At 37.6% G+C, this 23172-nt stretch overlaps 1 protein-coding gene across 4 annotated transcripts in view; it reads left to right on the top strand.

The window, feature by feature from the left end:
- Positions 1-23172, top strand: part of LOC127965342 (semaphorin-5B) — a 126492-nt gene that overhangs the window by 86737 nt on the left and 16583 nt on the right. For all 4 annotated transcript variants that reach the window (XR_008155286.1, XM_052566114.1, XM_052566113.1 and 1 more), the window contains exons 10-18: positions 6294-6429; positions 6728-6935; positions 7114-7321; positions 17655-17772; positions 18030-18211; positions 18580-18723; positions 20107-20254; positions 21188-21413; positions 22689-22901. Coding sequence is in view for 3 of the 4 variants with exons in the window: in XM_052566114.1 (XP_052422074.1) it covers positions 6294-6429; positions 6728-6935; positions 7114-7321; positions 17655-17772; positions 18030-18211; positions 18580-18723; positions 20107-20254; positions 21188-21413; positions 22689-22901 (1583 nt within the window). In the remaining variant the exon portion in view is untranslated. The remainder of the gene's footprint in view (positions 1-6293; positions 6430-6727; positions 6936-7113; positions 7322-17654; positions 17773-18029; positions 18212-18579; positions 18724-20106; positions 20255-21187; positions 21414-22688; positions 22902-23172) is intronic.

Raw genomic sequence — 23172 nt, 5'->3', positions numbered from 1 at the left:
CCTATAGGATGAATCACTTATGCATTACATTCGATTAAATAAATGGAAAGCAACATTTTTGTAGAGATATTCCAGAAAATATGCTGTATGTCCGCTAGTGGTGAGCCAACATTTTTTATCAATCACTTTTTATCACTACTTGACAGTATGCATGCTAAAAACATCATTTCAAATAGCAAGTAGTATGGCAGTATATAAATCTCAAGACTCTCCTTCTCTTGCTCTCCTTTCCTATATTTCCCCCTATGTCTCTCTCGTTCTCACTCATTTTATCTCTCTGTTTCTTTTTTTTTTTTTTTTTTCCTGTCCCCTTTCACTCACTGCCCCAGTAGGAACGGAATATGGTAATGCAATCAGAACAACAGAGTCCCCATCTGTGTGGTAAATTGAACACCTTAAGCAATGCTCCCTGGGGTTTGGGGCTGCAAAACAGGTAGGGTGGGCAAAGGAGGAGCGGAGTGAGAGAGAACGCAAGAGAGCAGCCAAAAAATGCCTGAAAGTGTTGCTAGTAGTTTGTCCCAAGGTATTGGCAGCATGACTGCATACTTTCATTAAGCTGAAGGTGTCAAAGCAGTATATGTCCTCATACTGAGTTTACAGACGGTATCAGCTATATTAGATGTATTGTAAAAAGCAACTTAAGTAATGGAATTAACTCTATTAACTCTTTTCAGTGTTTGGCATGGGCTTCTTGGCTGTTTTATGATTATTATTTTTCATAAATTTAACTTGAACATTAGAATGTTTCATTCAATTGCTGTTTCTGCATTTTATAAAAGCAATAAGTCATGAGTGCTTGCACTTTGTAAAGATTTTCCGTAATTTTTGTAAATTGGTTTTCTGCAATGGCCAAAATCACTGTTTTTCTTTCTTTTAGTGCTTTTATAAAACTTACTACATGGCTCTCTTGATTCAGATTGGTCAGTCACTGCATTTGGTCAAATAATTTGCTAGTTTCATGTTCCACTTATCACTCTGCAGTCTTTTTTTATCCTATTTAAAGGGATACTCCAACCCAAAATGATTTTTTTTTTCATTAATCACTTACCCCAACGTCGTTCCAAACCCATAAAAGCTTTGTTCATCTTTGGAACACAATGTAAGATATTTTGGATGAAAACTGGGAGGCTTGTGACTCTCCCATTGACTGCCCAGTAAATTATAATGTCAAGGTCCAGACGAGTATGTAAGACATAGTCAGAATAGTCCATCTGCCATCAGTGGTTCAACCATAACCTTATGAAGCGACGAGAATACTTTTTGTATGCGAAGAAAACAAAAATAATTACTTTATTCAACAATTTGTCTCCTCTGTGTCTCTCCACATCACCAAAGTGACATTTTGTAGAATATCCAATAGACACAAACTGCATACATTATTTTGCATCAGCTGCGTCACAAGGATATGTTTTCTACATGTATTTAAGCTTTGATTACAGTAATGTGGAAAGACATGTTATTTTTGTTTACTTCACATACAAAAAGTATTCTCGTCGCTTCATAACGTGGCAGATGGACTATTCTGATGATGTCTTTAATACTTTTCTGGACCCTGACAGTGTACTTTACTTGACAATCATTGGGACAGTCACAATCCTCCTGGTTTTCATCCAAAATATCTTAAATTGTGTTCCGAAGACAAACTTTTATGAAGCTTTTACGAGTATGAAAGACATGGGTGTGAGTGATTAATAACAAAATTTTCATTTTGGGGTGGAGTATCCCTTTAACTAAAAGTAGGATTCATTTATTTGCTTTCGATGACCCTTTCTAGGAATATTTTGCAATATAATTGGACATCTTCCCCATGTCCTTACATTTTGGTATGATTAAGAAGGAAAGTTTCTTTTTTATTTTCTACCTTTTTAATTATCTTTTTGAAGGAATAGTTATCATCCTCATTTCTGTCAATCACCTGCAGGTTAACTGGGTGGAACAGCACTTTTGGCAGTTAATGTGATGACAGACAACCCCTCTGGAAAACAGATCTGTGGGTGTGAATGAATACTTCTATCACGAATGCACACACTTTCATGCCTGAATTACAACAAATACAGAATAACAGCCAAGTTCATCTCTTCGCTCGCTGTGATGCAGCATGACAAAATCCACCTTGAAATTAGTTTTTTTGTACCCCATAGCAGGAATCTTCGCTTCAAGTTTATTCCATCCATATTTCGTTCATGTAGATGTATGGAGGTGATGATATTAAGGCTTTCTGCTTTCTGTTGTTTTTCATCGGTGTGTTTTACTACAGCATTGTAAAATCGGTACACCAAACAGCATACATTAAAATAATTTTGGTTGCACTTTATTTTACAGTACGTGTACTTATAGTGTACTTACAGTGTATTTATCTAAGAAAGTTCTGGTAATACAAGGTAACTACAATGGGGTAGGGTTAGGTTTAGGGGTAGGTTCAGGGTTAGCACCTAATTACTATAATAAGTACATAGTATGTACATGAGGAACAGGACTGTAAAATAAAGTGCTACCATAATTTTTTTATAATATACTTAATTTTAAATATGTAACATAATATAAATATTGAATAATTATATTTGATATAAATATGTATTGCATTTAAATGTAAAAGTGCTATAGAATATTCTGAAGAAGTTTCCAGAAGTTTTTCATAAATACTACATTATTGGCATTAAAGTTGCTATGTATGGTTAAAAAATTATAAATTACATACACGCAGATGAACTATATGATTATTATTAATCTTTATGAACAAATGCTTCAGTGCACGTTTTTCCACAAGGGCAGATATTGTTATGCTGTAAAAATATTTATTAATAATCTTGCCTCAGTCCTGGCTGTGGAAGGTTGCTGAGTTGGCTCTTTGTCTTTTTTGCTGCGATGCAGGTATTCACTGAAGTTGAAACACTGAAGTAATGTATTTTCTTTTTTCTCACCTTTTCCCCCTTGAGTGCTGTCCTACTTTATGTCTAAATCAACTTTATGGACCTCTCAGATGACCTCAAATGACCCTGTGCTTTTTGACATATTGTCTATTCTGTCATCATAACTCAACATGACTTCATCTAAACAAGCATGTGATCTACTGTACGTGTCGCTTGGAAAGCTCCGAAGTCATCTGCTCTCACAGTGAGAAGACTTCATTCCCATATGTTGCTTGTTATACTGAGCGTGTCATGGGATTTGCTAGAGTAGGTGACTTTCCAAAGGGTTATAGGACCAAACTCTGTACTTTACTTTTACACACCTCAACAGCCTTTAAAACTGCATCATCATCTGTCTGCAAGTCACATCTGCACAAGCACAAATGCAATAAACGCCACCATGACTTAGCTGAGGCATGCATCATTTGACCAGACAATGCATTTATGCATTTTTATGTATGTATATTATAAACCTTGCTCAAACATGCATACACTGCATTTGATGTTGTACAAAAGGTAATTGTTAGCTCCTCATTTTAGTTACATTCTGACTAGTTGTAAGAATAAATTGTATATTCTTGCCTTCAAGATCACAAATATAAATTCTGAGAATGATACACACGAGTGGTGCAGTTCATTCTAAGCTCAACTTTTTGTGCATTGGGTGGCGCATATATACGGTATACAGTATTTTTGCAGAAGAGAAACAATAGACCGTCTGGAAAATACAAGCTGAATAAGCATAACTAACTTCATTATGTAATCAGATAAACTTATCATATGAGCAAGGTTCAAATCTAGCACATCAACTTCAGCACACAATGTCCCTAGACACAAGATGTTCATGTGGACGAACAGAATTTCACAATGGCCACTTTGAGACAGTCGAAGACATGTCTTACTTAACCATGAACATTCTTGGGCAATATATCTTATGTTTCCTGCAGTAATACACTTTCGTATACATCACAGTACAATGCACAGATTGGGTTGTTCTTTCAATGAAGTCTCAGCCAAGCATATAATGCTACTGCACTAGGCTATGTTTGCACATTGGCAACATACAGTTGAGGTCAGAATGATTAGCCTCCTTGGTACACATGAGCAAAGAAGGTTAAATCTGCATTGTATATCCTTTCCTTCAAAATAAATCACAAATGGTGGAAATGGGAATTTTCAATGATTTAGCAAATACAACCACATTTTGTGAAGCTCAACAATCTTCTGCTGCACATCTATATAGAAGTATATTCTTTGGTTTTACTTATTGCTATAGATGATTAAGGAAATTTGGCCTTTGTGTTACCTCCTTTTTATATTCCGGCAAAAATGTAAATTCCAGGGAGTCATGGGAATATGCTTCATAGCTATTTTATTCATAAGAATTTCTAGGGGTGCTAATAATTGTGGCCAACGTGTTTTGGAGAAAAATATTTGTACTATGACTAATGTCAACCTTACCAAAGTCACAAGTGTTTTACAAAATTCTGAACTGAAGCAGATTTGGTTCACTTTCAATTAAAGATTTTACTATGAATTTGAATTGAATTGGTTACATCCCAAAAGAAGCTGAATTGTAATTTGAATGACAGGTGTAGTTATCTCTATTCTAAAGGAATTAGAGTGATTATTAAAACGTTGTTATTCTTACAGTTATCGTCCTTGGTGTGAACTAGACTTACAGTGACTGAATAAGAAACAACTGGATCATTGGAAGATTGCACTACATGATGTGGAAGACAACTAGCCAGTTTGAGTTATTCTGGTTGTAGAATGTAGAAGTTGCTGCCTATATAGTGTAGGCAGTCAGCAGAGAAGCAGCTCACTAATGCTTTTCTTCATCTCAGTCTGGTGGTGGATTAGGAGATACCCCCTGACCATGTAAAGTGCTTTGAGTGCTTATAAAAGCGCTATATAGATGTAAGGAATTATTATAATAATGATTCATTTTAGACGTAAATTCTCAAAAATAAAACTCTTTTAGTTTCTCATAACAAAGTTTCAGAGTCTTGCTTTTGAATGCTAGAATGAAAGGAGAAATAGCTTGAGATAATTGGCTGTCCTGTCAGAGCCTGCTCTGTCCTCGCATCCTAGGGCTGACCGGTTTATAGCCCATGTTTCATCTGCACATCAGCTTTTTGAGCTACACTGCCAAGAACCTCTCATTTGGCCATGCTAACTTTCCATGTCAAACCCCTCATATGTAGTCCCCAGGGTCGAGCTGCAGAACCAGGCTTGAATCTTCAAGTCCATGCCTCAACAGGCCACATAACAAGAGCCCGAGCCAGACACCAGCTTCTGGCAGGCCGAGTCCCCCTGCTGGAGCTCTCCTCGTGGGCCCATCTGTCTGTGGCTTCGGTGTTACCACCACAATTATTGCTGTTCATTTATGTGCGGTCTCAACAGCACACAACAATGAATCTGTGATCCTCCTGGTTGACCTCTAATGATCCCATGCTATTTATTTTTTTTAACTTGTGACATCTAAATATCTATATAATCCACTGTAACCTTCATAGTTAACTGCTGTGACTATAATAGCTTCAGTCCCTAAGGGCTTCTGGCATCTCTCTAAACTCTGGGCATACTGAAAGATCAGGGGACATTTCTCAGGGTAACAGGAAAAAAACACTGTTCTTTCTTTGTCACTTCAACGGCTTCTGAAATTGCACTGTCATCTGTACAAAATTCAGTGTGAGTCTGGTAACAAGAATAACCACCCAATCCATTCACTGTTGAGCTCATCTCTGCTCCTGACAGCTTACTTGGGTCTCTGGGCCACCTGTCACTCAAATCAATGGAGTTAATTAAGTCCCAATGCATTTGAGAATGTTTCATGCCAGAAGAAGCTGACAAGATCAGCCTGGCTGAACCGATTATGAACTTTTATGTTTGTCTCAAGATTATGGATTTGTATAATTGTGCACAAAATACAAACACCACACACACACACACACACACACGTTTGTTTTTGTGAAAAGTGGGGACATCCCATAGGTGTAATAGTTTTTATGCTGTATAAACTGTATATTCTATCGCCCTTCACCAACCCTACACCTAACCCTAACCCTCAAAGGAAACTTTGTGCATTTTTACTTTCTCAAAAAAAAAAAAAAACATTCTCTATGATTTATAAGCACTTTGAAAAATAGGGACATGGGTTATGTCCTCATAAGTCACCCTCTCCTTGTAATACCTGTGTCATACCCATGTCATTATACAAAGTTGTGTCCTGATATGTCACAAAAACAAGAGCACACATATACAGTATTTACCTGAAACTAGATCACCAGTATTTATATATCTATTTATATTATATATAATAACTCATTGCATGTTTTCAAAGTACTAAATTGTAATCATCTTTCTTTTTTTGTGATCCAGGAACAGCATTGCTGCCTCTGCAGTTTGCGCATACAACCTCAGCGCAGTCACGCAGGCTTTCAACGGGCCCTTTCGCTCCCAGGAGAACCCTCGTTCCACGTGGCTGCCCACCCCGAACCCAATCCCTAATTTCCAGGTGCATCATTCCCTCTGAATGTCTTTTACATTTTGTTCTTTGTGTGTGTGTGTGTGTCTGAAACAAACAGCCAACAGATAAATTCTATCAACCTGGCACTGTGAGAGTAATTGCTCAATACCAGCTGGGTGTACCTGCATGCATCGTAATTCACAGTTATTGTCTACTTTCCTATAAAATGACATGGTGAGAAGTTTGAAAGTTTTTTTTTTTTTTTTTTTTTGGTGAGTTTATATTGCCACTGCCCTGCTTGACCTCTACACTAACTAATGAGTCTAACCCTAATGACACTTCCCAGTGTGGGACCATAGAGGAAGAAGGGCCTAATGAAGGACTGACTGAACGCAGTCTGCAGGACGCCCAGCGGCTCTACCTCATGAATGACGTGGTTCAGCCCGTTTCTGTGGACCCGCTGGTTTGGCAGGATGACGTGCGGTTCTCTAAATTGGTTGTTGACATTGTACAGGGGCAGGATACTTTGCACCACGTCATGTACATAGGCACAGGTAACTTGTCGAAGTCAAATTTAATCACTTCAGTTCTGTACTTTGCTTTTGCACAAAAACCTTTTAAATCACATGACTGCAAAAATGTAAACATCAGATCATTTTATAAATAGTATTGGTTAGCATTAGTTATGCAGTCTTGTGTAATTATGCTTTGCCTTCTGTTCTGACTTATCAGAGTATGGAACTATTCTCAAGGCCCTGGCAACCACTAATAAGAGCCTGCAAGGTTGCTACTTGGAGGAGATGCAGCTCTTCCCTCCTGGTCTGCGGGAGCCAATCCTGAGCCTTCAGATTCTCCATGGCGACAGGACTCTTTTTGTGGGCCTGAATGACAAAGTGCTGAAGATCCCTCTGGCGAGGTGCTCCAGCTACAAAACAGAATTGTGAGTGCCGTGTCTCTTCTGATTGTTTTGTGCAGCAAACAGCTTTAATGGGGTCATGAACTGCCTTTTTTATTATTTTGTACTGTCCCCTTATTATGTTATCAAGATTTTTACATGAAAAAAAAAACATAATTTAGAAGTAGTAGGCTATTTTCTGTCATCATTTTAAACCCCTCATCAAAACGCTCTGTTTGAACAGGCATGGTGGATTGTAGATTCGGAAGTAAACGCCACTGCTATGATTGGCTAACACTTGTGTATGTTTGACAGCCTACGGCCTTCACAGATGGACACTGCTCTGAGTTAGGTTTAAAATGCATAAATACTACCTACATATCAAACAATCTGTAATAACAGAGCCAATATATTCAGTACAGCATTGTCTTTAAGTTTCAATCTTTCTGAAAATCCAATGTTGAATTGCGCCTTGTTTGTGAACGTATACACGGTAAAATAAAGTAAACAAAGGACCAAGTTCTTAACCGATGCAGTCTGGAACTTAATTAAAAATAAAGTTCATCCACTCTTTCCTAATGTTAGGATCAGAAGGAAGGCAATGCAAAGACAATTGTATTGCACAAAGTCTCGTTGTCTTCAGAGCCATCGGTATCATTTGATTTCTGTGTAGACCCACATTGCCTTTCTCGTTATTTACACTACATGCGTGAATCAGTGGGCGGGGCTTAGCAGGCAGTGCTGTGGAAGCAGGCATTAATCTTTTTCTGCGGAGGTGGCGTTTAGCCACACTATTACATCATAAAGTGGAACATTTCACAACCTGTTGTTTTTGCAGACTAGCTTCAATATGAGCTGTTTTTAAACTTACGAGAAAGTAAGTTGTTTTTATAGTACAATGACCTTTTAGATTCCAAAAGATCAAGGTAATTTTGATCTCTCAGTTCGTGACCCCTTTTACAATCAAAGACTTCATTTATGTCATCATTCATTCATCTAAAATAATCAGGCAATATATATTACATATGCAGGAAGTGTGAAACTACCTATTTTCAAAATGGACTGGTTGCTGATTTGTCCGATTATTTAGCCTTAACGATGATTTGAATATTTATTCTGGTTTTAGACTCATTGATGACCTGATTAAATAAATTCTTAGGGTGACGCTGACATAAAGTGCGCTTTTAGGTTCAAAAACAGCTAAACAGCGACAGAATGGAACAGATTGCAGATTGATCTTGAAGACACTACGCTCATGGTGAAACACATTGCCCAAATACATAGGTCTGAATGCATTTAAACAAATGTATTTGAACATTCATTCAAGTATGAAGTATGCAAGTATTTAGCAAAGAACATACTTTTTTATGCTTTAATTTGATTTAAATTCAAATGATTAAATTAAATAATTATTAATATCAATAAATATTTACTTATTTTGATATTCTTAATAAAATGAATATTAAAATGTGTGTCTATATACCAGGATAAACCAGTCAGCTTCTAGTCAACCATTATGGTTGTATTTCTTAGTATTTAAACAACTTGATGCATGCATTTTGGGCCTTTTAGATTTCAGGGACAATAAATGCTTTCTCATTAGACTGAAGGTGTTGGGTGACAGCAGACCCAGGTTGATTTACATGAATGGCTCCTTTCACACAGGTAAAAGCTCTTGTTACCCACCTCTGTGGAATTATACCCTTGATCTGTCATTGGAAAAGAAATTCCCCCTCACGGGTGACTGAAGCAGTAAGAGGAGCGCCGTTTGACAGCCCGTGTGTATTCTATCAAGGCTTTCCATCAACTTCCCACTCCAAATGCAGGGTGGGGACAACAGTCAGGCTCAATTTGCCAGAGGAGCACATAGAGCGCTCTGTCCGCTCTCTCTTTGCATGCCGTGCATGAAGGTGAAAGATCGAGTGTGGGTTTGGATGAATAAAGGAGAGGTAAAGGAAGCTAGGAAGGTTCAAAGCAAAGAGCAAGGGTGCCTTCTTGAGTGAATGGTTTTCTGTGAGGGCAAATTTGACTGCAAGCTGGTGATTAGTCAGCACTTTGATTTCACTTCTCAATATGTGTGCACGCTCTCTCTCATGCACAGAAACACAGGCTATGTGGTGAAGGCTGAGGGTGTTGAATACTAAGCAAGGTGTAGGTGAGATGTGAGAGATGGAGCGGAAGCGAACTTTGCTAGCTCTATTTGAAACCCAGCAGGGAGGAACAATCACGTTGGGTTCCAAGGGCAGGCCAGAAAAGAGAGTCCTTAATCCTTAATCCCTAATTTCCTTTTGATTTCTGCCACATCCTGAGCACATTCACCTTCAAACACAATACAGCATCGCAGCTTTGACATTTCATTAATGCTGTACACTTATATGAAACTTCATAGTGGTGTGAGATGACTGCATATGAGCTGCGCTCAAGAGTCAAGAGGTTTTTATTCATTTCCTCCTGTACCAGTCAGCTTCCTCTTTTTGAGCTTTGACTGAAACGAATAATCATGTTATGGAGGATAAGGGGGATAGCTGCTTCTAGAGACTGTTGATTATATTATGGAGTGTTGGATGTCAAACCATATTTATTTGTATAACGCTTTTCACAAAACACATTGACTTAAAGTGTATTTACAAAGTCATACTTGTGTTTACAATGCCGTGATGTTTTAATACAGAGCACATTTTTGTTGGGCAATATAGCGATTGTATATCAATGATATATTTAAAGTGTATTTCAAAAACAACCCAACACATTTAGCATAGAATAGGCAATTATTTATATTTATTTAAAATTTTATTAAATATATTAGCATGTAACAGCACAATGTTGATATATATATATATATATATATATATATATATATATATATATATATATATATATATATATATATATATATATATATATATATATATATATATATATGTATGTATATATAAATGTTTATAGTAAATATACCATACCAACATTTGATGCAATAGTTGTTCATGAAAAAATAAACCTTTGGCCATTATTTCTTTCTTTCATGGAGCACAAAATGTCTTTTTTTGTAATAAGCAACCCAGTCTTCGTAATTTCTTATTTTGTGTTCCTCAGAAGAAAGAGATTTTTCTTTTAGCTTTTTCAGAGCCTAGAACTGTCACAGAAACATGTCACAATGATTCTCTGATATCTGTCAAGTAGTGGCAACAATTTGTCTAACAATGCCTTATACTCCAAATGTAAATCTGATGATTTTATGGTACTTTTTTTTTTCTTTTTTCAAGGTTTTATATTGACACCCCTTATTGTAGCACCAGGCACAATGATGTTTAGCAAGTTGTTTTTGGACCAAAGCAATCTAAAGAAAGTTACTGTAGGTCAAATGCAAATAAGGCATGTAAGATTGCATCGGTGATGTGAGAGACAAATTCTGGGTTGCCCTTGTTGCAAGGAAACAAATCAAATCAATGCAAACAAAACAGAATAGCAAGAATAGCAGGCTTTCAAAATATAATGGCTCGGTGTATAATTACTTTAAAATCATTCAGCTTATGTTCACAGTTGCTGCCCTTGTGCCGCTATTTTCCTTTACAGATGAAAAGAAACAAAGAGAATGCTCCCGAAGCCTTGCTGGTCTTGCCTTTGGAGAAGTGTTTATTAATGAATTAATCAACACTGTTGGTGGCTCTGGCTTGAAAGCAGTGCAATAATTAAGCTTGATTCCTCGAAACTCTCTCTTCTGCTCATGTTCGTGGGCCTTAGACTCTCGCCCATGATTTGGAAAACTAATTTACTCTGATCAGCCAGCTGATTGTTTGATGGGATCTAAAGCGACCAACCGGCTGGGCCAGATCGATAATCTTAAAGAATGCAATTCCTAATCAAGGACGAAACCAATGTGGAAGCTGATGGGCTGAGTTCATAGCGAGACTTCCAGTGACGGCTAAATGCTGAGCATTGGTGGTGTGGGTGGGATAAAGGTACTCCTGATATTCACCATTTACACATATGTGGCAATGGACCTTAAAGTAAGGATGTGAAAACGGCACTTGACTAAAAAACGACTGCTTGACTAATTGGTCTTTTGGAAGTAAGAATAAATAGTCTGTCTTTGGGTTCACTTGTCCCTGATTCAGCCAACAACACACAGTCTTCCAAAGGTTTTTTAAGGAACAAAGAACTTTGGAAAATACAACATGACCTGCGATCATGACAGCTTCTTACAGCTTAATTTTCATCAAATTAATTGATGGCGTCTTCCCTGACTTAGTTCTGTTATTGGTGAAGTATTTTACATTCAGCAGCCTAATCAGAGACAGCAGCGCAGTTAGCTGACAGTTGTGATGATGTGTAGATGATGAGATGATGAAGTCTTGGAGCGCTGTTAAGAATGTGGGTTTGAGGTTACAAACATCTGTAGCAAACAGAGCATACAGCAAACAACCTAAACCACAAGCTTTACTTAGAAAACCACAAATATGTTTTTACAGCTTTCCTTTCCTGCTTCTTCTGATGTGGCAAACCCATGTTCCCATGTCTACAGAGATGCTTGGACACTATTTAGGACGTAATTTTGGATGATGACATCCTTTTATGTGGGATTTTTGCTGTAGCAGTCACTACATGTTGCAGTTTTTAGACCTCTCTTGCTTTATGGATGGAGGGGTGTAGAGCTGGACCTTAATGTTTATTTCGGACTATTTTTAAGCCTTGTTACTGTATTTAATGGTTTTTAAAAAGTATTTTTTGTATCATAAGCTATGAAGCTACTTTAAAAAAGGGTCATTTTTATAATCAGGACTGTTTAAGTACATTTAAATTGTTTAATGTAAAAACTAAAACAGTAAAAATCTAGTTAAACATAATGAAGGCATATCAGTAAATGAACACAAGTGAAATGTTATTAATCTGAAAATATTTAATAGTTTTCATTCACAGTACCAATCAAAAGTTTTTTGTTTAATGAACCTTTTTAAGCAAGGACACATAAAATGCATTTAGGAATACATTTTTTTTTAAATATATACAAATAGAAAAGAGTTATTTTAAGTTGCAATAATGTTTCACAATATTAATGAATGAATGCACAGGAATGAATGCAACCTTGGTAAATATGAGATTTTCAGAAATATTTTTAAAAACTTACTGACCCCGATCTTTTGAATGGTAATGTATACAAACCAATATAACAACACATGCTAATAAACAGGAATATTTAATAACGCACAAGTCAAAGACGCATTGTGAAACTAATCTAATAACAGTCTTAGATCTCAGAATTTAAGGATAAGTATTGGTTTGGCTTGATCTTCGCAGGGAGGGAAGAATTGTGAAGAAATGTGATCCATCCCTATTGTATGCTTAACCGTAGGTTGCACCAGCACAATTGTCTCTGCGGTAATGCTGCATTCATGATGTGTTAAAATTAGCGCAATTACCAGCTGAAAACCTGAGATTCTACTCTGAGCACATCCTCAAATTCTTTGTTTCCATGGCAACCCTCACAATGCCAAAAAAGGTTCCATATGTGCTTGTGTTTATGACAGCAAAATATTTCATCATTGCATTAATTCACCTTTATATAATTTCACCTTTTTAAAAATCAGAACTAAGAAAGTGCAGCAGGCTGTAAAAGTGAGAAATATATATAGATGTAACTTACTACATTTAATTGTTGAAGAAGTTTTCATGCGGTTTCCAACTTCGAAATGTTTTTTTCCCAATCAGAAATTTTTCCCGATCACAAATTTACTGTGCCTTGCTATGGGAGCATCATCAAATTCCATGCTCATGTGGTGATAAATATATTTCCTGAAGGCATTTTCTGCTTTACCTGTGGCTAAGCCTTGTAAGAAATTCTCATTTCAGAGGCCCCATCTGACCCAAAACAATTTACAGCTCCTGTTGCCGCCAGCTTGTCAACAGGGTGCTAAAAACACCAGGTTTGAGAGCTCGCAGCTTGTTTGAGCACGCTGCCCAGCACTTGAGCAACTAGAGGAGCTGCAGAGAGAGGAAAAGCAGGGAAAGAAAGTAATCAGAAGGTGAGAGCATTTATTACCACTGGCTTTTAACTGACTCTCCACTGGCAGAGTCCCAAAATTGAAGCCATTTTTCTCATGCGCTTTCTCCCATTCTTGATTAAGACAGGCAATATGTCTCAAACCCTGCTGTCCTGAACTTCTGACAAATAGCATCTTTTCTTCTCCTAAGATGAAGCCATTAAAGCATCTGACCATCTTATCTCTGTCTGCACTAAGCTGTCAGTGATTGCTGTGTGTGGAAATCTCTCAAGCTGAAATTTATAGGACCTGTTTGGTTCTGGCAGCTTTCTAAAAAAAAACGTGGGGTCATATGGAATTTATTTGTAATTTTTTTTTTTTTAATACCGTTTCACTGGAATGCATTAATAGTACTGTATCTAACATCATGCAGAATTTAATTGATAAACATAGTTTTTTATAAACAAAGAAAAAATGTGTGTGTGACAAAACTAGTAAACCTGAAGCCTATTTTATTGATTCTGAGCACAGTGCATCCACAAAAAATAAAACCTCGGCCCTTGTTTACAACGAAAAGGTCATGAATTGCTATTAAAAGGATGGCAATAACTATTTGCCTTTGTTCATCTTTTTTAAAGGCCTATAAAATAGACAGTATTTTTTACAGCCCTCCCAATGACTTTAAAAGGTCTATTAAACCAACAAGGAGGAAGAAAGATTGATCGTCTTCTGTCCATTGTCTTGCCACATTGTTTTATGCGTTACTTTATTTTTTGCGCTATTTAAAATTTTACAAGCAATGTCTTCTGGCTTTGCTCCTGAAGCGGTGCGCTGTAAGGAAACCATGTTAAATTATACAGCAGTGTGATTCATGGCAGTTCGTGTTGCTTTTGTTTTAGCACTTCTTCCATGCACAGGAACCTTGGATTAAGGTGCAATTCTTTGAACTGGCCCTCAAGTGCACTAACTTATTTTTTTCTAGCAGTCTATTTTTAAAAAAAGGTGAGCTGTGTGACATGTTGCAAGGCTAGACGGCAGTTTTTCTGCTGTGCTTGTTCTTTTCCTTCGGAGACGGTGGTCATTCTGTGAAAATCTCTCCTTATCGAGTATAAGTTGCAGAACTCGGGAGAAAAAAAGAACACCTTTAGGAAGCCATTAATTGAGGTTTTTTCTTCACTAGGTCAGCTGGCACAGTCCTGAGAGCAGCCGAGTCCTGGCAGTGCCCCAGGGCCGTGTACATGTCTCCTGAGCTCATCAGTAAAACCGGCAACCGGAATGTCAAATCAGCATTCCTTCCATGCCGGCACATTTTCATAGTCTTAAGAGATTACATGGACGGCTGGCTTTCACTTTGGTCCGCGGGAGTGGATCTTTCCAATGTAATTAATGAAATCACTGCGAAAGTTTTTGTTTAAATGGGTATTTCTCACAGGTCAGCGCCCTGAGGGCTTGTGTTTCTGCCCTCTGTAATGCGGGGTAATTGAGCCTTAGATGTGCATGAGGTTTTACTCTCCATCCTCACATTCTTTTAATTGGCTCGGGTCATTTATGTCTTCAATTGTGCACTAACTGAATAACGCTATGGGTGCTTCAGCTAATTTACTGTTGTTTATTCCTGTTTCATTATAGCTCCTGTTATATTCAGAGACTAACGAGAAGATGATAATCAGGCCTGTTTCACGCACCTCAAGTCTGATGCAATTGGTGCATATTTGTATATACTCATATTGACAGGATGCAGAATTCACACTGCATGCACCCATTTCTGAAAAGTCTTTGGACTGAATCCGGATGACTTAAGCAGTTTTGCATAAAGTTGAGCATTTCTAAATGTTTTGATGCTCACTGCTTGTTCCGCTCTACTGTCAGTCCCACATCCCCCGCATGAGCCTGCCGTTCAGCTCCTATAGATAATTAATTGAAAATGCTTGTTTACTTTGGTAAACAACCTGGAACTCAACAAACATGAATGTGCTAATTCAACCTTAAGTGCTGTTATGACAGGAAAAATTAAGTACTGGTGTAATATATAAAATACTTGTATAGTATATAACATTTCTAGTACAACCCTCTTTCCTTAGCTCAAGTATGCAGACCTCTTTGCCACATGCACTAGAATATGTATTACATTGAGAGTTACATTTTCAAATAAAAAAGCAACATGCTCGTTTTATAAAGTATGCATTCCTATGTGCTTCATTTTGGCTGGAGCAAACAGCTGTGGTGTGATGAGGGGTGAACGCAGTGCAAACTTAGGCTACAGTAGATGAGGAACCGATTGCTCCCCTATGATATTTTATAAACTGTATTTATGACATAAATATAAAGAACAGAACTACACATATGCAGATATTATAACAATCTAATGATAAACACACACCTTGTCCTCTGTTTCTCGCTCTGTGCCGCCGCGTTCTGCAGATTGAAGAACACGTTGAAAGACTGGGAGGAGCCGATCGAAGTCCGTTTTCACATGAAATTTAAAGGGAACTGAGGTGATAACGAATTTGTGTGCAGTTTATGGAGCGAATCACAACATTTTATGGGGGTGGGGGTGAGGGGAGACTGAATAGTCATTTTAGTATTTTTTTTTAAATGGCCTAACGACAGCCATGCTCTATTTGTTAATAATAACATTTCACCTTTTGAAATAAAGCATTATATTTTTTATTAGTTTTGTGTGTGCGTGTGTGTGTGTGTGTGTGTGCGTGTGTGTGTGTTTTTGTGACATATCAGGACACAACTTTGTATAATGACATGGGTATGACACAGGTATTACAAGGAGAGGGTGACTTATGAGGACATAACCCATGTCCCCATTTTTCAAAACGCTTATAAATCATACAGAATTAGTTTTTTTGAGAAAGTAAAAATGTTAGGGTTAGGTGTAGGGTTGGTGAAGGGCAATAGAATATACAGTTTGTACAATATATAAACCATTATGCATATAGGATATCCCCACTTTTCACGAAAACAAACGTATGTGTGTGTTCGTGAAATTGGTATTAAAAATCACTGGTAATGAAATCTCACTGGTATCTGCTTACATGGATTGTTTGGTGTTATGACAAGCCTAGTTCCACTGAAAAAGAGAAATCATATAGAACTTAAACAACACTGCACACATGATGACAGAACATTCACTTTTTTGGCATTTAACAAGAGGGTCGTCCAGAATCTATGTAAATTAAATTTTTGAAGGATGATGTGCTCCTTTTGCCTTGATGTTCCTGACAGAGTTGAAGCATTGGAGTGGTTTAGCTCGCTTCTCGGCAGGATGCAGTCTTGGCACTCTGCACTGTATCAACACTCTGTGTGTTTCCTCAACCTTGAGGCTGGAATGCCAGAGGGCCAGCGCAAACAAACTGATACACTTGTGCCAAAAGCAAGCCTTTCAAGCTAAAGGGAAGGTTGTGAGGCTGCTGGTGCTTTACTAACACACCGCCCCAAATTCCTGGGCCCTTGAAATGGCTCTCATGGCTTGACTTCATTAGTGGGTTTAGATTTAATTACACCTTATTAGGCCTCTCTTTTTTTAGCAGCTAACAAATATTGAATCAATTTCGAGGTGTTGCTTAGCAAGAGTTCTGTAAAAAGGATAGGAAATTCTCCCAGGCGTGGTTTAGATTTGTATCAGGGAACTGTAGAGCCTAGGGCTGCTGTCAGTTAATGTGCAAGCTTTTTAATCTACGATGTTGGGCAAGGGAAGCAGATGTTGGATGTCTCTTCAGTTTAAAAGTCAATGTGAATGGCTGTTTGCAACCCGTTTTTCTTTCACTACCTATTTAAGAATGCAGAAAGATGTTCAACTTGAGTTTAACCAGGTATTTTCAGAGAATTTACTGGATCGTGAAAAGTGAAAAGTGTTTCCCAAAATAAGTTTTGCCAAAACAATGCATAGCTATTTGACATTATCTAGTAGCCTTCATGGATTGAGTGATGTCAGAAGAAAAGTTTATATATATATATATACTGATTTGGTGTTCAAGAAATATTTCTTATTATTACCAAGTTTGAAAACAGTTGTGTTGCTTAATAATTTTTGTGAAATCTGATGCATTTTCATCATGATTCTATGATAAATAGAAAGTTAAAAACAAATGGAAATCTTTTTAACATTATAAATGTCTCTACTGTCACTTTTGATTAAATACATGCTTTTAGAATAAACATTTTAAAAGATTTTTACAGTATGATTAAAGATTGCAAAAATAATTGTATGTCTTTGGATTTAATCACATAATAAGACATGCACTTATAAATAAATGAGATTAATATGAAATTAATATTGACTACAGTGTACCAATATTATTCATGCACTAAGCCCATGTATATTTCTTTTCTCTCTCTCTCCCGTTCTCTTTTTCCGGACTATTTTTTTTATTGTATTTCTATTTTAGGATGTGTTTGGATGCTAGAGACCCTTACTGTGGCTGGGACCGAAAGCAGCGCCGTTGCACCACCATAGAGGACAGCTCTAACATGAGCCAGTGGTTCCAGAACATCACTGCCTGTCCGGTAAGGACCAGCCGTTTAGAGAGACCACCTCACTCACTGCCTCATGCATGACTGATGTTTCGACACATGTCCGCCGTCTCCATAGCGCTCAGACAGTCTCCCACTGCAGCTTTGAAATCTGTGTTGCGTGAAAGGTGCTATGCCGCATGATTGATAACATCACTTGAGGCAGCTGCTTTGTGGTCATTATTTCTAGGACTGAGATTCTGCATGCACCCAACCTTCAAATTCACACGTTTTTTTCTCATTTATTCCAGCTGAGGAACCAAACCACAGATGGCGCATACGGGCCCTGGGCTCCATGGCAACCCTGTAGCCACGATGACGGCGAAGGCACCAGCACGTGTCTTTGCCGATTACGGGCTTGCGACAGTCCGCCCGCTCGCTGTGGAGGTAAAAACTGCGAGGGTCCCACCATTGAGGTGTCCAACTGTTCAAGGCAAGTGATTCAAATTCAGTTACAGTGTTTCTACGATCTGTTTTTTCCGCCCCACATTTGCTGCCATCCAGCATCTAAGGTGCTGAAACTGAATTGTGTTTTTACCAGAAGAGGCAGTTCTCTCATCACACGAGATGTGCTGCAGGAAGCGAGCACTTTAGCAAATTGATAATGTTTCCCAATCAAAATTCCTTACCGAACCTGTCCTTTTTCTCTTCCATCACGTCATATTAGCCTTATCAAATGCAGCAGTGCTGCCGAGAAAAAAGTATTTCTATATCCCAAATGAGAAAATGGGCTTGTACCCATCACTTCTTGCCAAGGTTCACTGATGCTCACAGTTTTTTCCTTCTTTCCTTTTTCTGCAGGAATGGAGGTTGGACACCCTGGTCGTCCTGGGGCCAGTGCAGCACAAGCTGTGAGATTGGGTTTGAAGTCCGCCAGCGATCCTGTAACAACCCTTCACCCAGGCATGGCGGCCGAGTGTGTGTGGGGCAAAGCAGAGAACAGAGGTAAGAAGAGAGTTTCTATTTCTTGCACATCTAAATGTAAAAACCAAGACCTGAAACATATCATAATTATATTTAGATATTCATCAGTTATTCAATAAAGATTAGGTAATGTAATTAAGGAGCCTCAAATTATATTTGACTCACTTTTGCATTGGAAAGATTAATCTTTCTTAGTCGGTTTCTTTTAAAAGCGGTCATATCATACATGTTTTTTTAAATGGACCCCTGAGTCATTATTTAGATTTATATTACCATTTTTACTCAGTGATCCTTATAATTAAATGTGCTTTTATTTGCTCTTGTGCCTTAGAGGAATAGTTCGCTCCAAAATGAAAAGTCTGACATTATTTTCTCAGTTGCTCCAAACTATATTTTTAATAAAAGTTCATAATACCACGGGCTGACCAAGCACAAAAACACTATAAAAGTAAGCCATATGAATTTATTCCAAGTTTTCTGAAGCCATATGATAATTCTGGGTGATGAATAGATTTATGCAAGAAGAATTTAGAATTTATTATTTATAGATTCATTTATTTACATTTATGCAAGACATTTTTTTGTGTTTGCTGTCTGCTTATAAGTCAGCGTTATATAGTTAACTAAAACAGAAATGTAAAATGAAAACCTTAATAATAAAAAAATTAACGTTGTTTTTGTTTAGAATAAATAAATTGTACGTTACTTGAAATAAAAGATATATTAAAAAATCACTTAAAGCCTTTATGCACAGTGCATTATAAAAGGTTATAAAAGGGTATAATGCATTATAATTATTGATAATATGGGTTGTAATACATTATATTTTGGGGTAAATAATTATAAGCAAATTTTAAAAGCATAAAGAAAAATGATATGTTATAATGTATTAACGATGGTTTCAATTATTCAAGATATTGTACAATACATTATAAGGTGCATTATAAGGCATAATTGATGCATTAAGACTTTTATAATGCATTATACATAAAAGATTTAAGTAAAGTTTTACCAAAACTATTTAATATCTGTATAAATATATTATCTGTTTATATTTTCAGTGTAAAACAGAAAATATAAAAATAAATATTAATCCAAAATGTTAATTAAAAAATAATGCTATTAAGTTCCTTTTAAGTGCAAGTTAAATTTAAAAGCATTATAATTTGATAATCTTCCCCTCTACTGAAGCAGTTATATATGATGCCTGTAGTGTACGTTGGATGTCAATATCATAAAATGCTAACTTCACAAGTTTCTCATAACCAATTGCAATGTTGCCAAACCTGTGGCAATTTTTCTGATAATATGACCCCTTTAAACATTTCTCTTGAGTTTTATCAACATGGAGCAGGCCAGACTTAAACTTATGATACGGGTAAAACACATTTTTCTGCTCACCAGATTCTGCAATGAGAAGGTGTCGTGCCCTCAGCCCATCTTCTGGTCATCATGGTCGCCCTGGTCCAAGTGCAGCTCAGAGTGTGGAGGAGGGGTGCACTCTCGCTCCAGGAACTGTGAGAATGGAAATAGCTGTCCAGGATGTGCGCTGGTATGTACACCTGAAGTACACACACACTTACACACACGCTTTAGCCTTGAAGCCTCCTGCTCGACTGTGATAACCAAGCAGCTCTCTTCCCAGAAAGATATGTGTGATGTACTGTAAAAGTGGAGCTCATTTGTGATTCAGGAGAGACTGAGTGGACTAGACATATCTAAAACGCAGCACACTGTTTCATTTTGAAGATTTATGCAGTTCTGAGACTGTCACTTACATTAAGCTGATCGTCCACACGATCTGCCAATGGCCTTGTAGTTATTTACAGGCATCATAAATGTTTTATTTGTAGTATACTTAGCTTTAAATAAATATATTTAAAACACATTTTAGTATGTTTATTTTTCACTAGGGTAGCCATATAAAAACTGACGTGAATTTACACAGGACAAAAATAAATTTTGGATTACAAGAGTAAACGGACTAAGTAGATGTTTACAAGGACAGTAAACTGAACTCCAGGATGGTATTATACACTGAATGATTCTATGATTTATTTTATTTTATTAACAAATCACATCACACCAAAACATGTAATGGCATAATGTGCGGTCATATGCTGTAATGCCTCTTTCTATACAACAAAAGATCAAGTCAAATCAAAATAGCATGCAATTTCTTAAAATGCTCTTTTGTTTCTTGCATTTTAAATCAGACAGATTTCTTTGCTCTCCAACTCTCTTAAGAGCTGCAATTAATTCAAATTTAATCGACTTAATTAGGACTCAAATTAACGTTCCTTGCAAAGAACTATAACACTCCCTTGGGTGTCTAGCAAGGAGCCATTAAATTTTATTAACTGTTCACAGTGATGGCACAAGAATGAGCTTCACGTGTATTTTAAGAGCTGAAGTAATGTTGCCCTGTGCATGAGGAATGAGCAACTGGATGATGTCATCTCTTTGTCAATCTTCCTCATTGCAGGAGTACCAGGCATGCAATCTGGAGTCCTGTCCGGAGGTGCGCCGAAACACCCCATGGACCCCTTGGGTCCCAGTGAACATAACGCAGGGAGGGGCACGGCAGGAGCAAAGAGTACGCTACATCTGCCGGGCACAGCTGGCTGACCCTCATGAGCTTCAACTGGGCAAGCGGAAAGTGGAGACACGCTTCTGCCCCAATGATGGGACGGTAACCTGCGAAACAGACTGTGAGTGTTTAGATCCTTTTTTCTAATGCACAGTACACCCACACAATGAACAGATCTGACTGAGTTAGGCGGTACCGCTGGCTCGATGACAGTTCAGGGTCACAGTTCAGCTCTTGCCCACTTTGCGCATGTCGGGCGCCACATTGATTAAATGTATCTTGCCGTCTGAACTCGGTAGAGGTCAAACACTTGAAGTGCACATGGAATGCATTAGAGGCAAGGGAGTGTCAGAATTCACCTTGTGCAGGATGCTGTGACCAGAATGTGTTTGTCAGAGATGCTGTAAAACACAGCATGACATTGGTAGGTTTTTTAGTAACCTTGAATTACACAGAAAAAGGCCACTCCTTAAAATAACACACTCAGAGAGTGCTGCAGTGATGACTTCTTTATCAGTCCAACCCGGAAGTCAGCATCACCCCGGTTCCCTCGACAAAAAACCCGATAGGACTTTTCCATTGGGTTTTTGAATTCTTGCAGAATATAAGCTTGGTAAGCAATGAAAAGTTTATGCTTTTTTATATTTTGTTCATCATAATAATCTTCACGAATGAATACAACAATTCTGAAGTTTAAATGCAATTGCCAGAAATAAAAAGCTTACCATAAGCTATAAACAAACTATAGCCTACCATGGAAGGCCATTAAGCTAACAAAAACTGTTTCAGTCTTTATTTTCAAAGCATTTTCCCTAAACATTTGCGTTAGAATAGTTCATTATAAGCTATTCAGTTATAAACACAATGAGGCTGTAAAGCGGACTAGTGAGTTGAGTAATTTCTGGTTCGGTGTGATGACTTTTAGTGTTCCCAACAACTTCTGTAGTCCCATTTAGGTACTTGTTAGCCATCTATTTCATGACTTCTATCTAAGTAAAATCTTAAGAAATATCACAAGATGTCATTGCAGGTGTATCTTGTTGTAGGATAAATCTAAAAACATCTTGACATTAGGTTAACCACTAACATTATTCCAGGATTTTTAACCCATAGTCAAACATTTTATTGACTTCTGGACGATAAAACCAGAAATGTTTAAATGCTCTTCTACTGGTTTTGACCTACAAAAATACATTATCCTTGCATTGTTCTCAAAAAAAAAAATGACACACCAAGAACAATAACTGTGAAGATAACTAATAATTGACATATTTATATTAGTCAGGTAGATTCTGTATCATCATAACAGTGTCAGTATGCTGGGAAAACATTCAATGTTAAAGAAAAATACTGACCAAAACTGGCAAACTTATGACCGGCAATATATGTTTTACAGCTCTCGTTGAGGAGCTTCTCAAGACACCTGTTGTACGACTGACAGGCTCCGGCTGGTCATCATGGGAGATGTGGTCAGCTTGCACTCAGGAGTGTGCCAAAGGCTACCGCACTCGAAAACGCACCTGCACCAGCGCAGAGAGCAAAAGCGTTCCCACCGCCTGCCGAGGATCTCCAGTAGAATATCAGGACTGCAATCTTCAGCCTTGTCCAGGTAACACACACGCTCAGAAATACGTTTGTAAACACAAGAACTCTCCAAATGCACATATACATATGTGCACACAAATACACACATAACACCCACATATGCTCATGATCAAGGTAGTTGCTCATCGTGCTGGAAAAGCCTCTGCTTCCATTAGTGTGTGAAGTGTATTACTGAATTCATTAGCTAATGGAAACCAGAAGCCCCGTAGGGACCTGCTGTGGTCAAATTAAGAGGTTTCACCATAATTTCAAACAGACATGAACTCAATGATAAA

This window comes from Carassius gibelio, chromosome B9 (assembly GCF_023724105.1).
Source record: "Carassius gibelio isolate Cgi1373 ecotype wild population from Czech Republic chromosome B9, carGib1.2-hapl.c, whole genome shotgun sequence".
NCBI classification, from domain to species: Eukaryota; Metazoa; Chordata; class Actinopteri; order Cypriniformes; family Cyprinidae; genus Carassius; species Carassius gibelio.
This window is presented reverse-complemented; position numbering and strand designations above follow the sequence as displayed.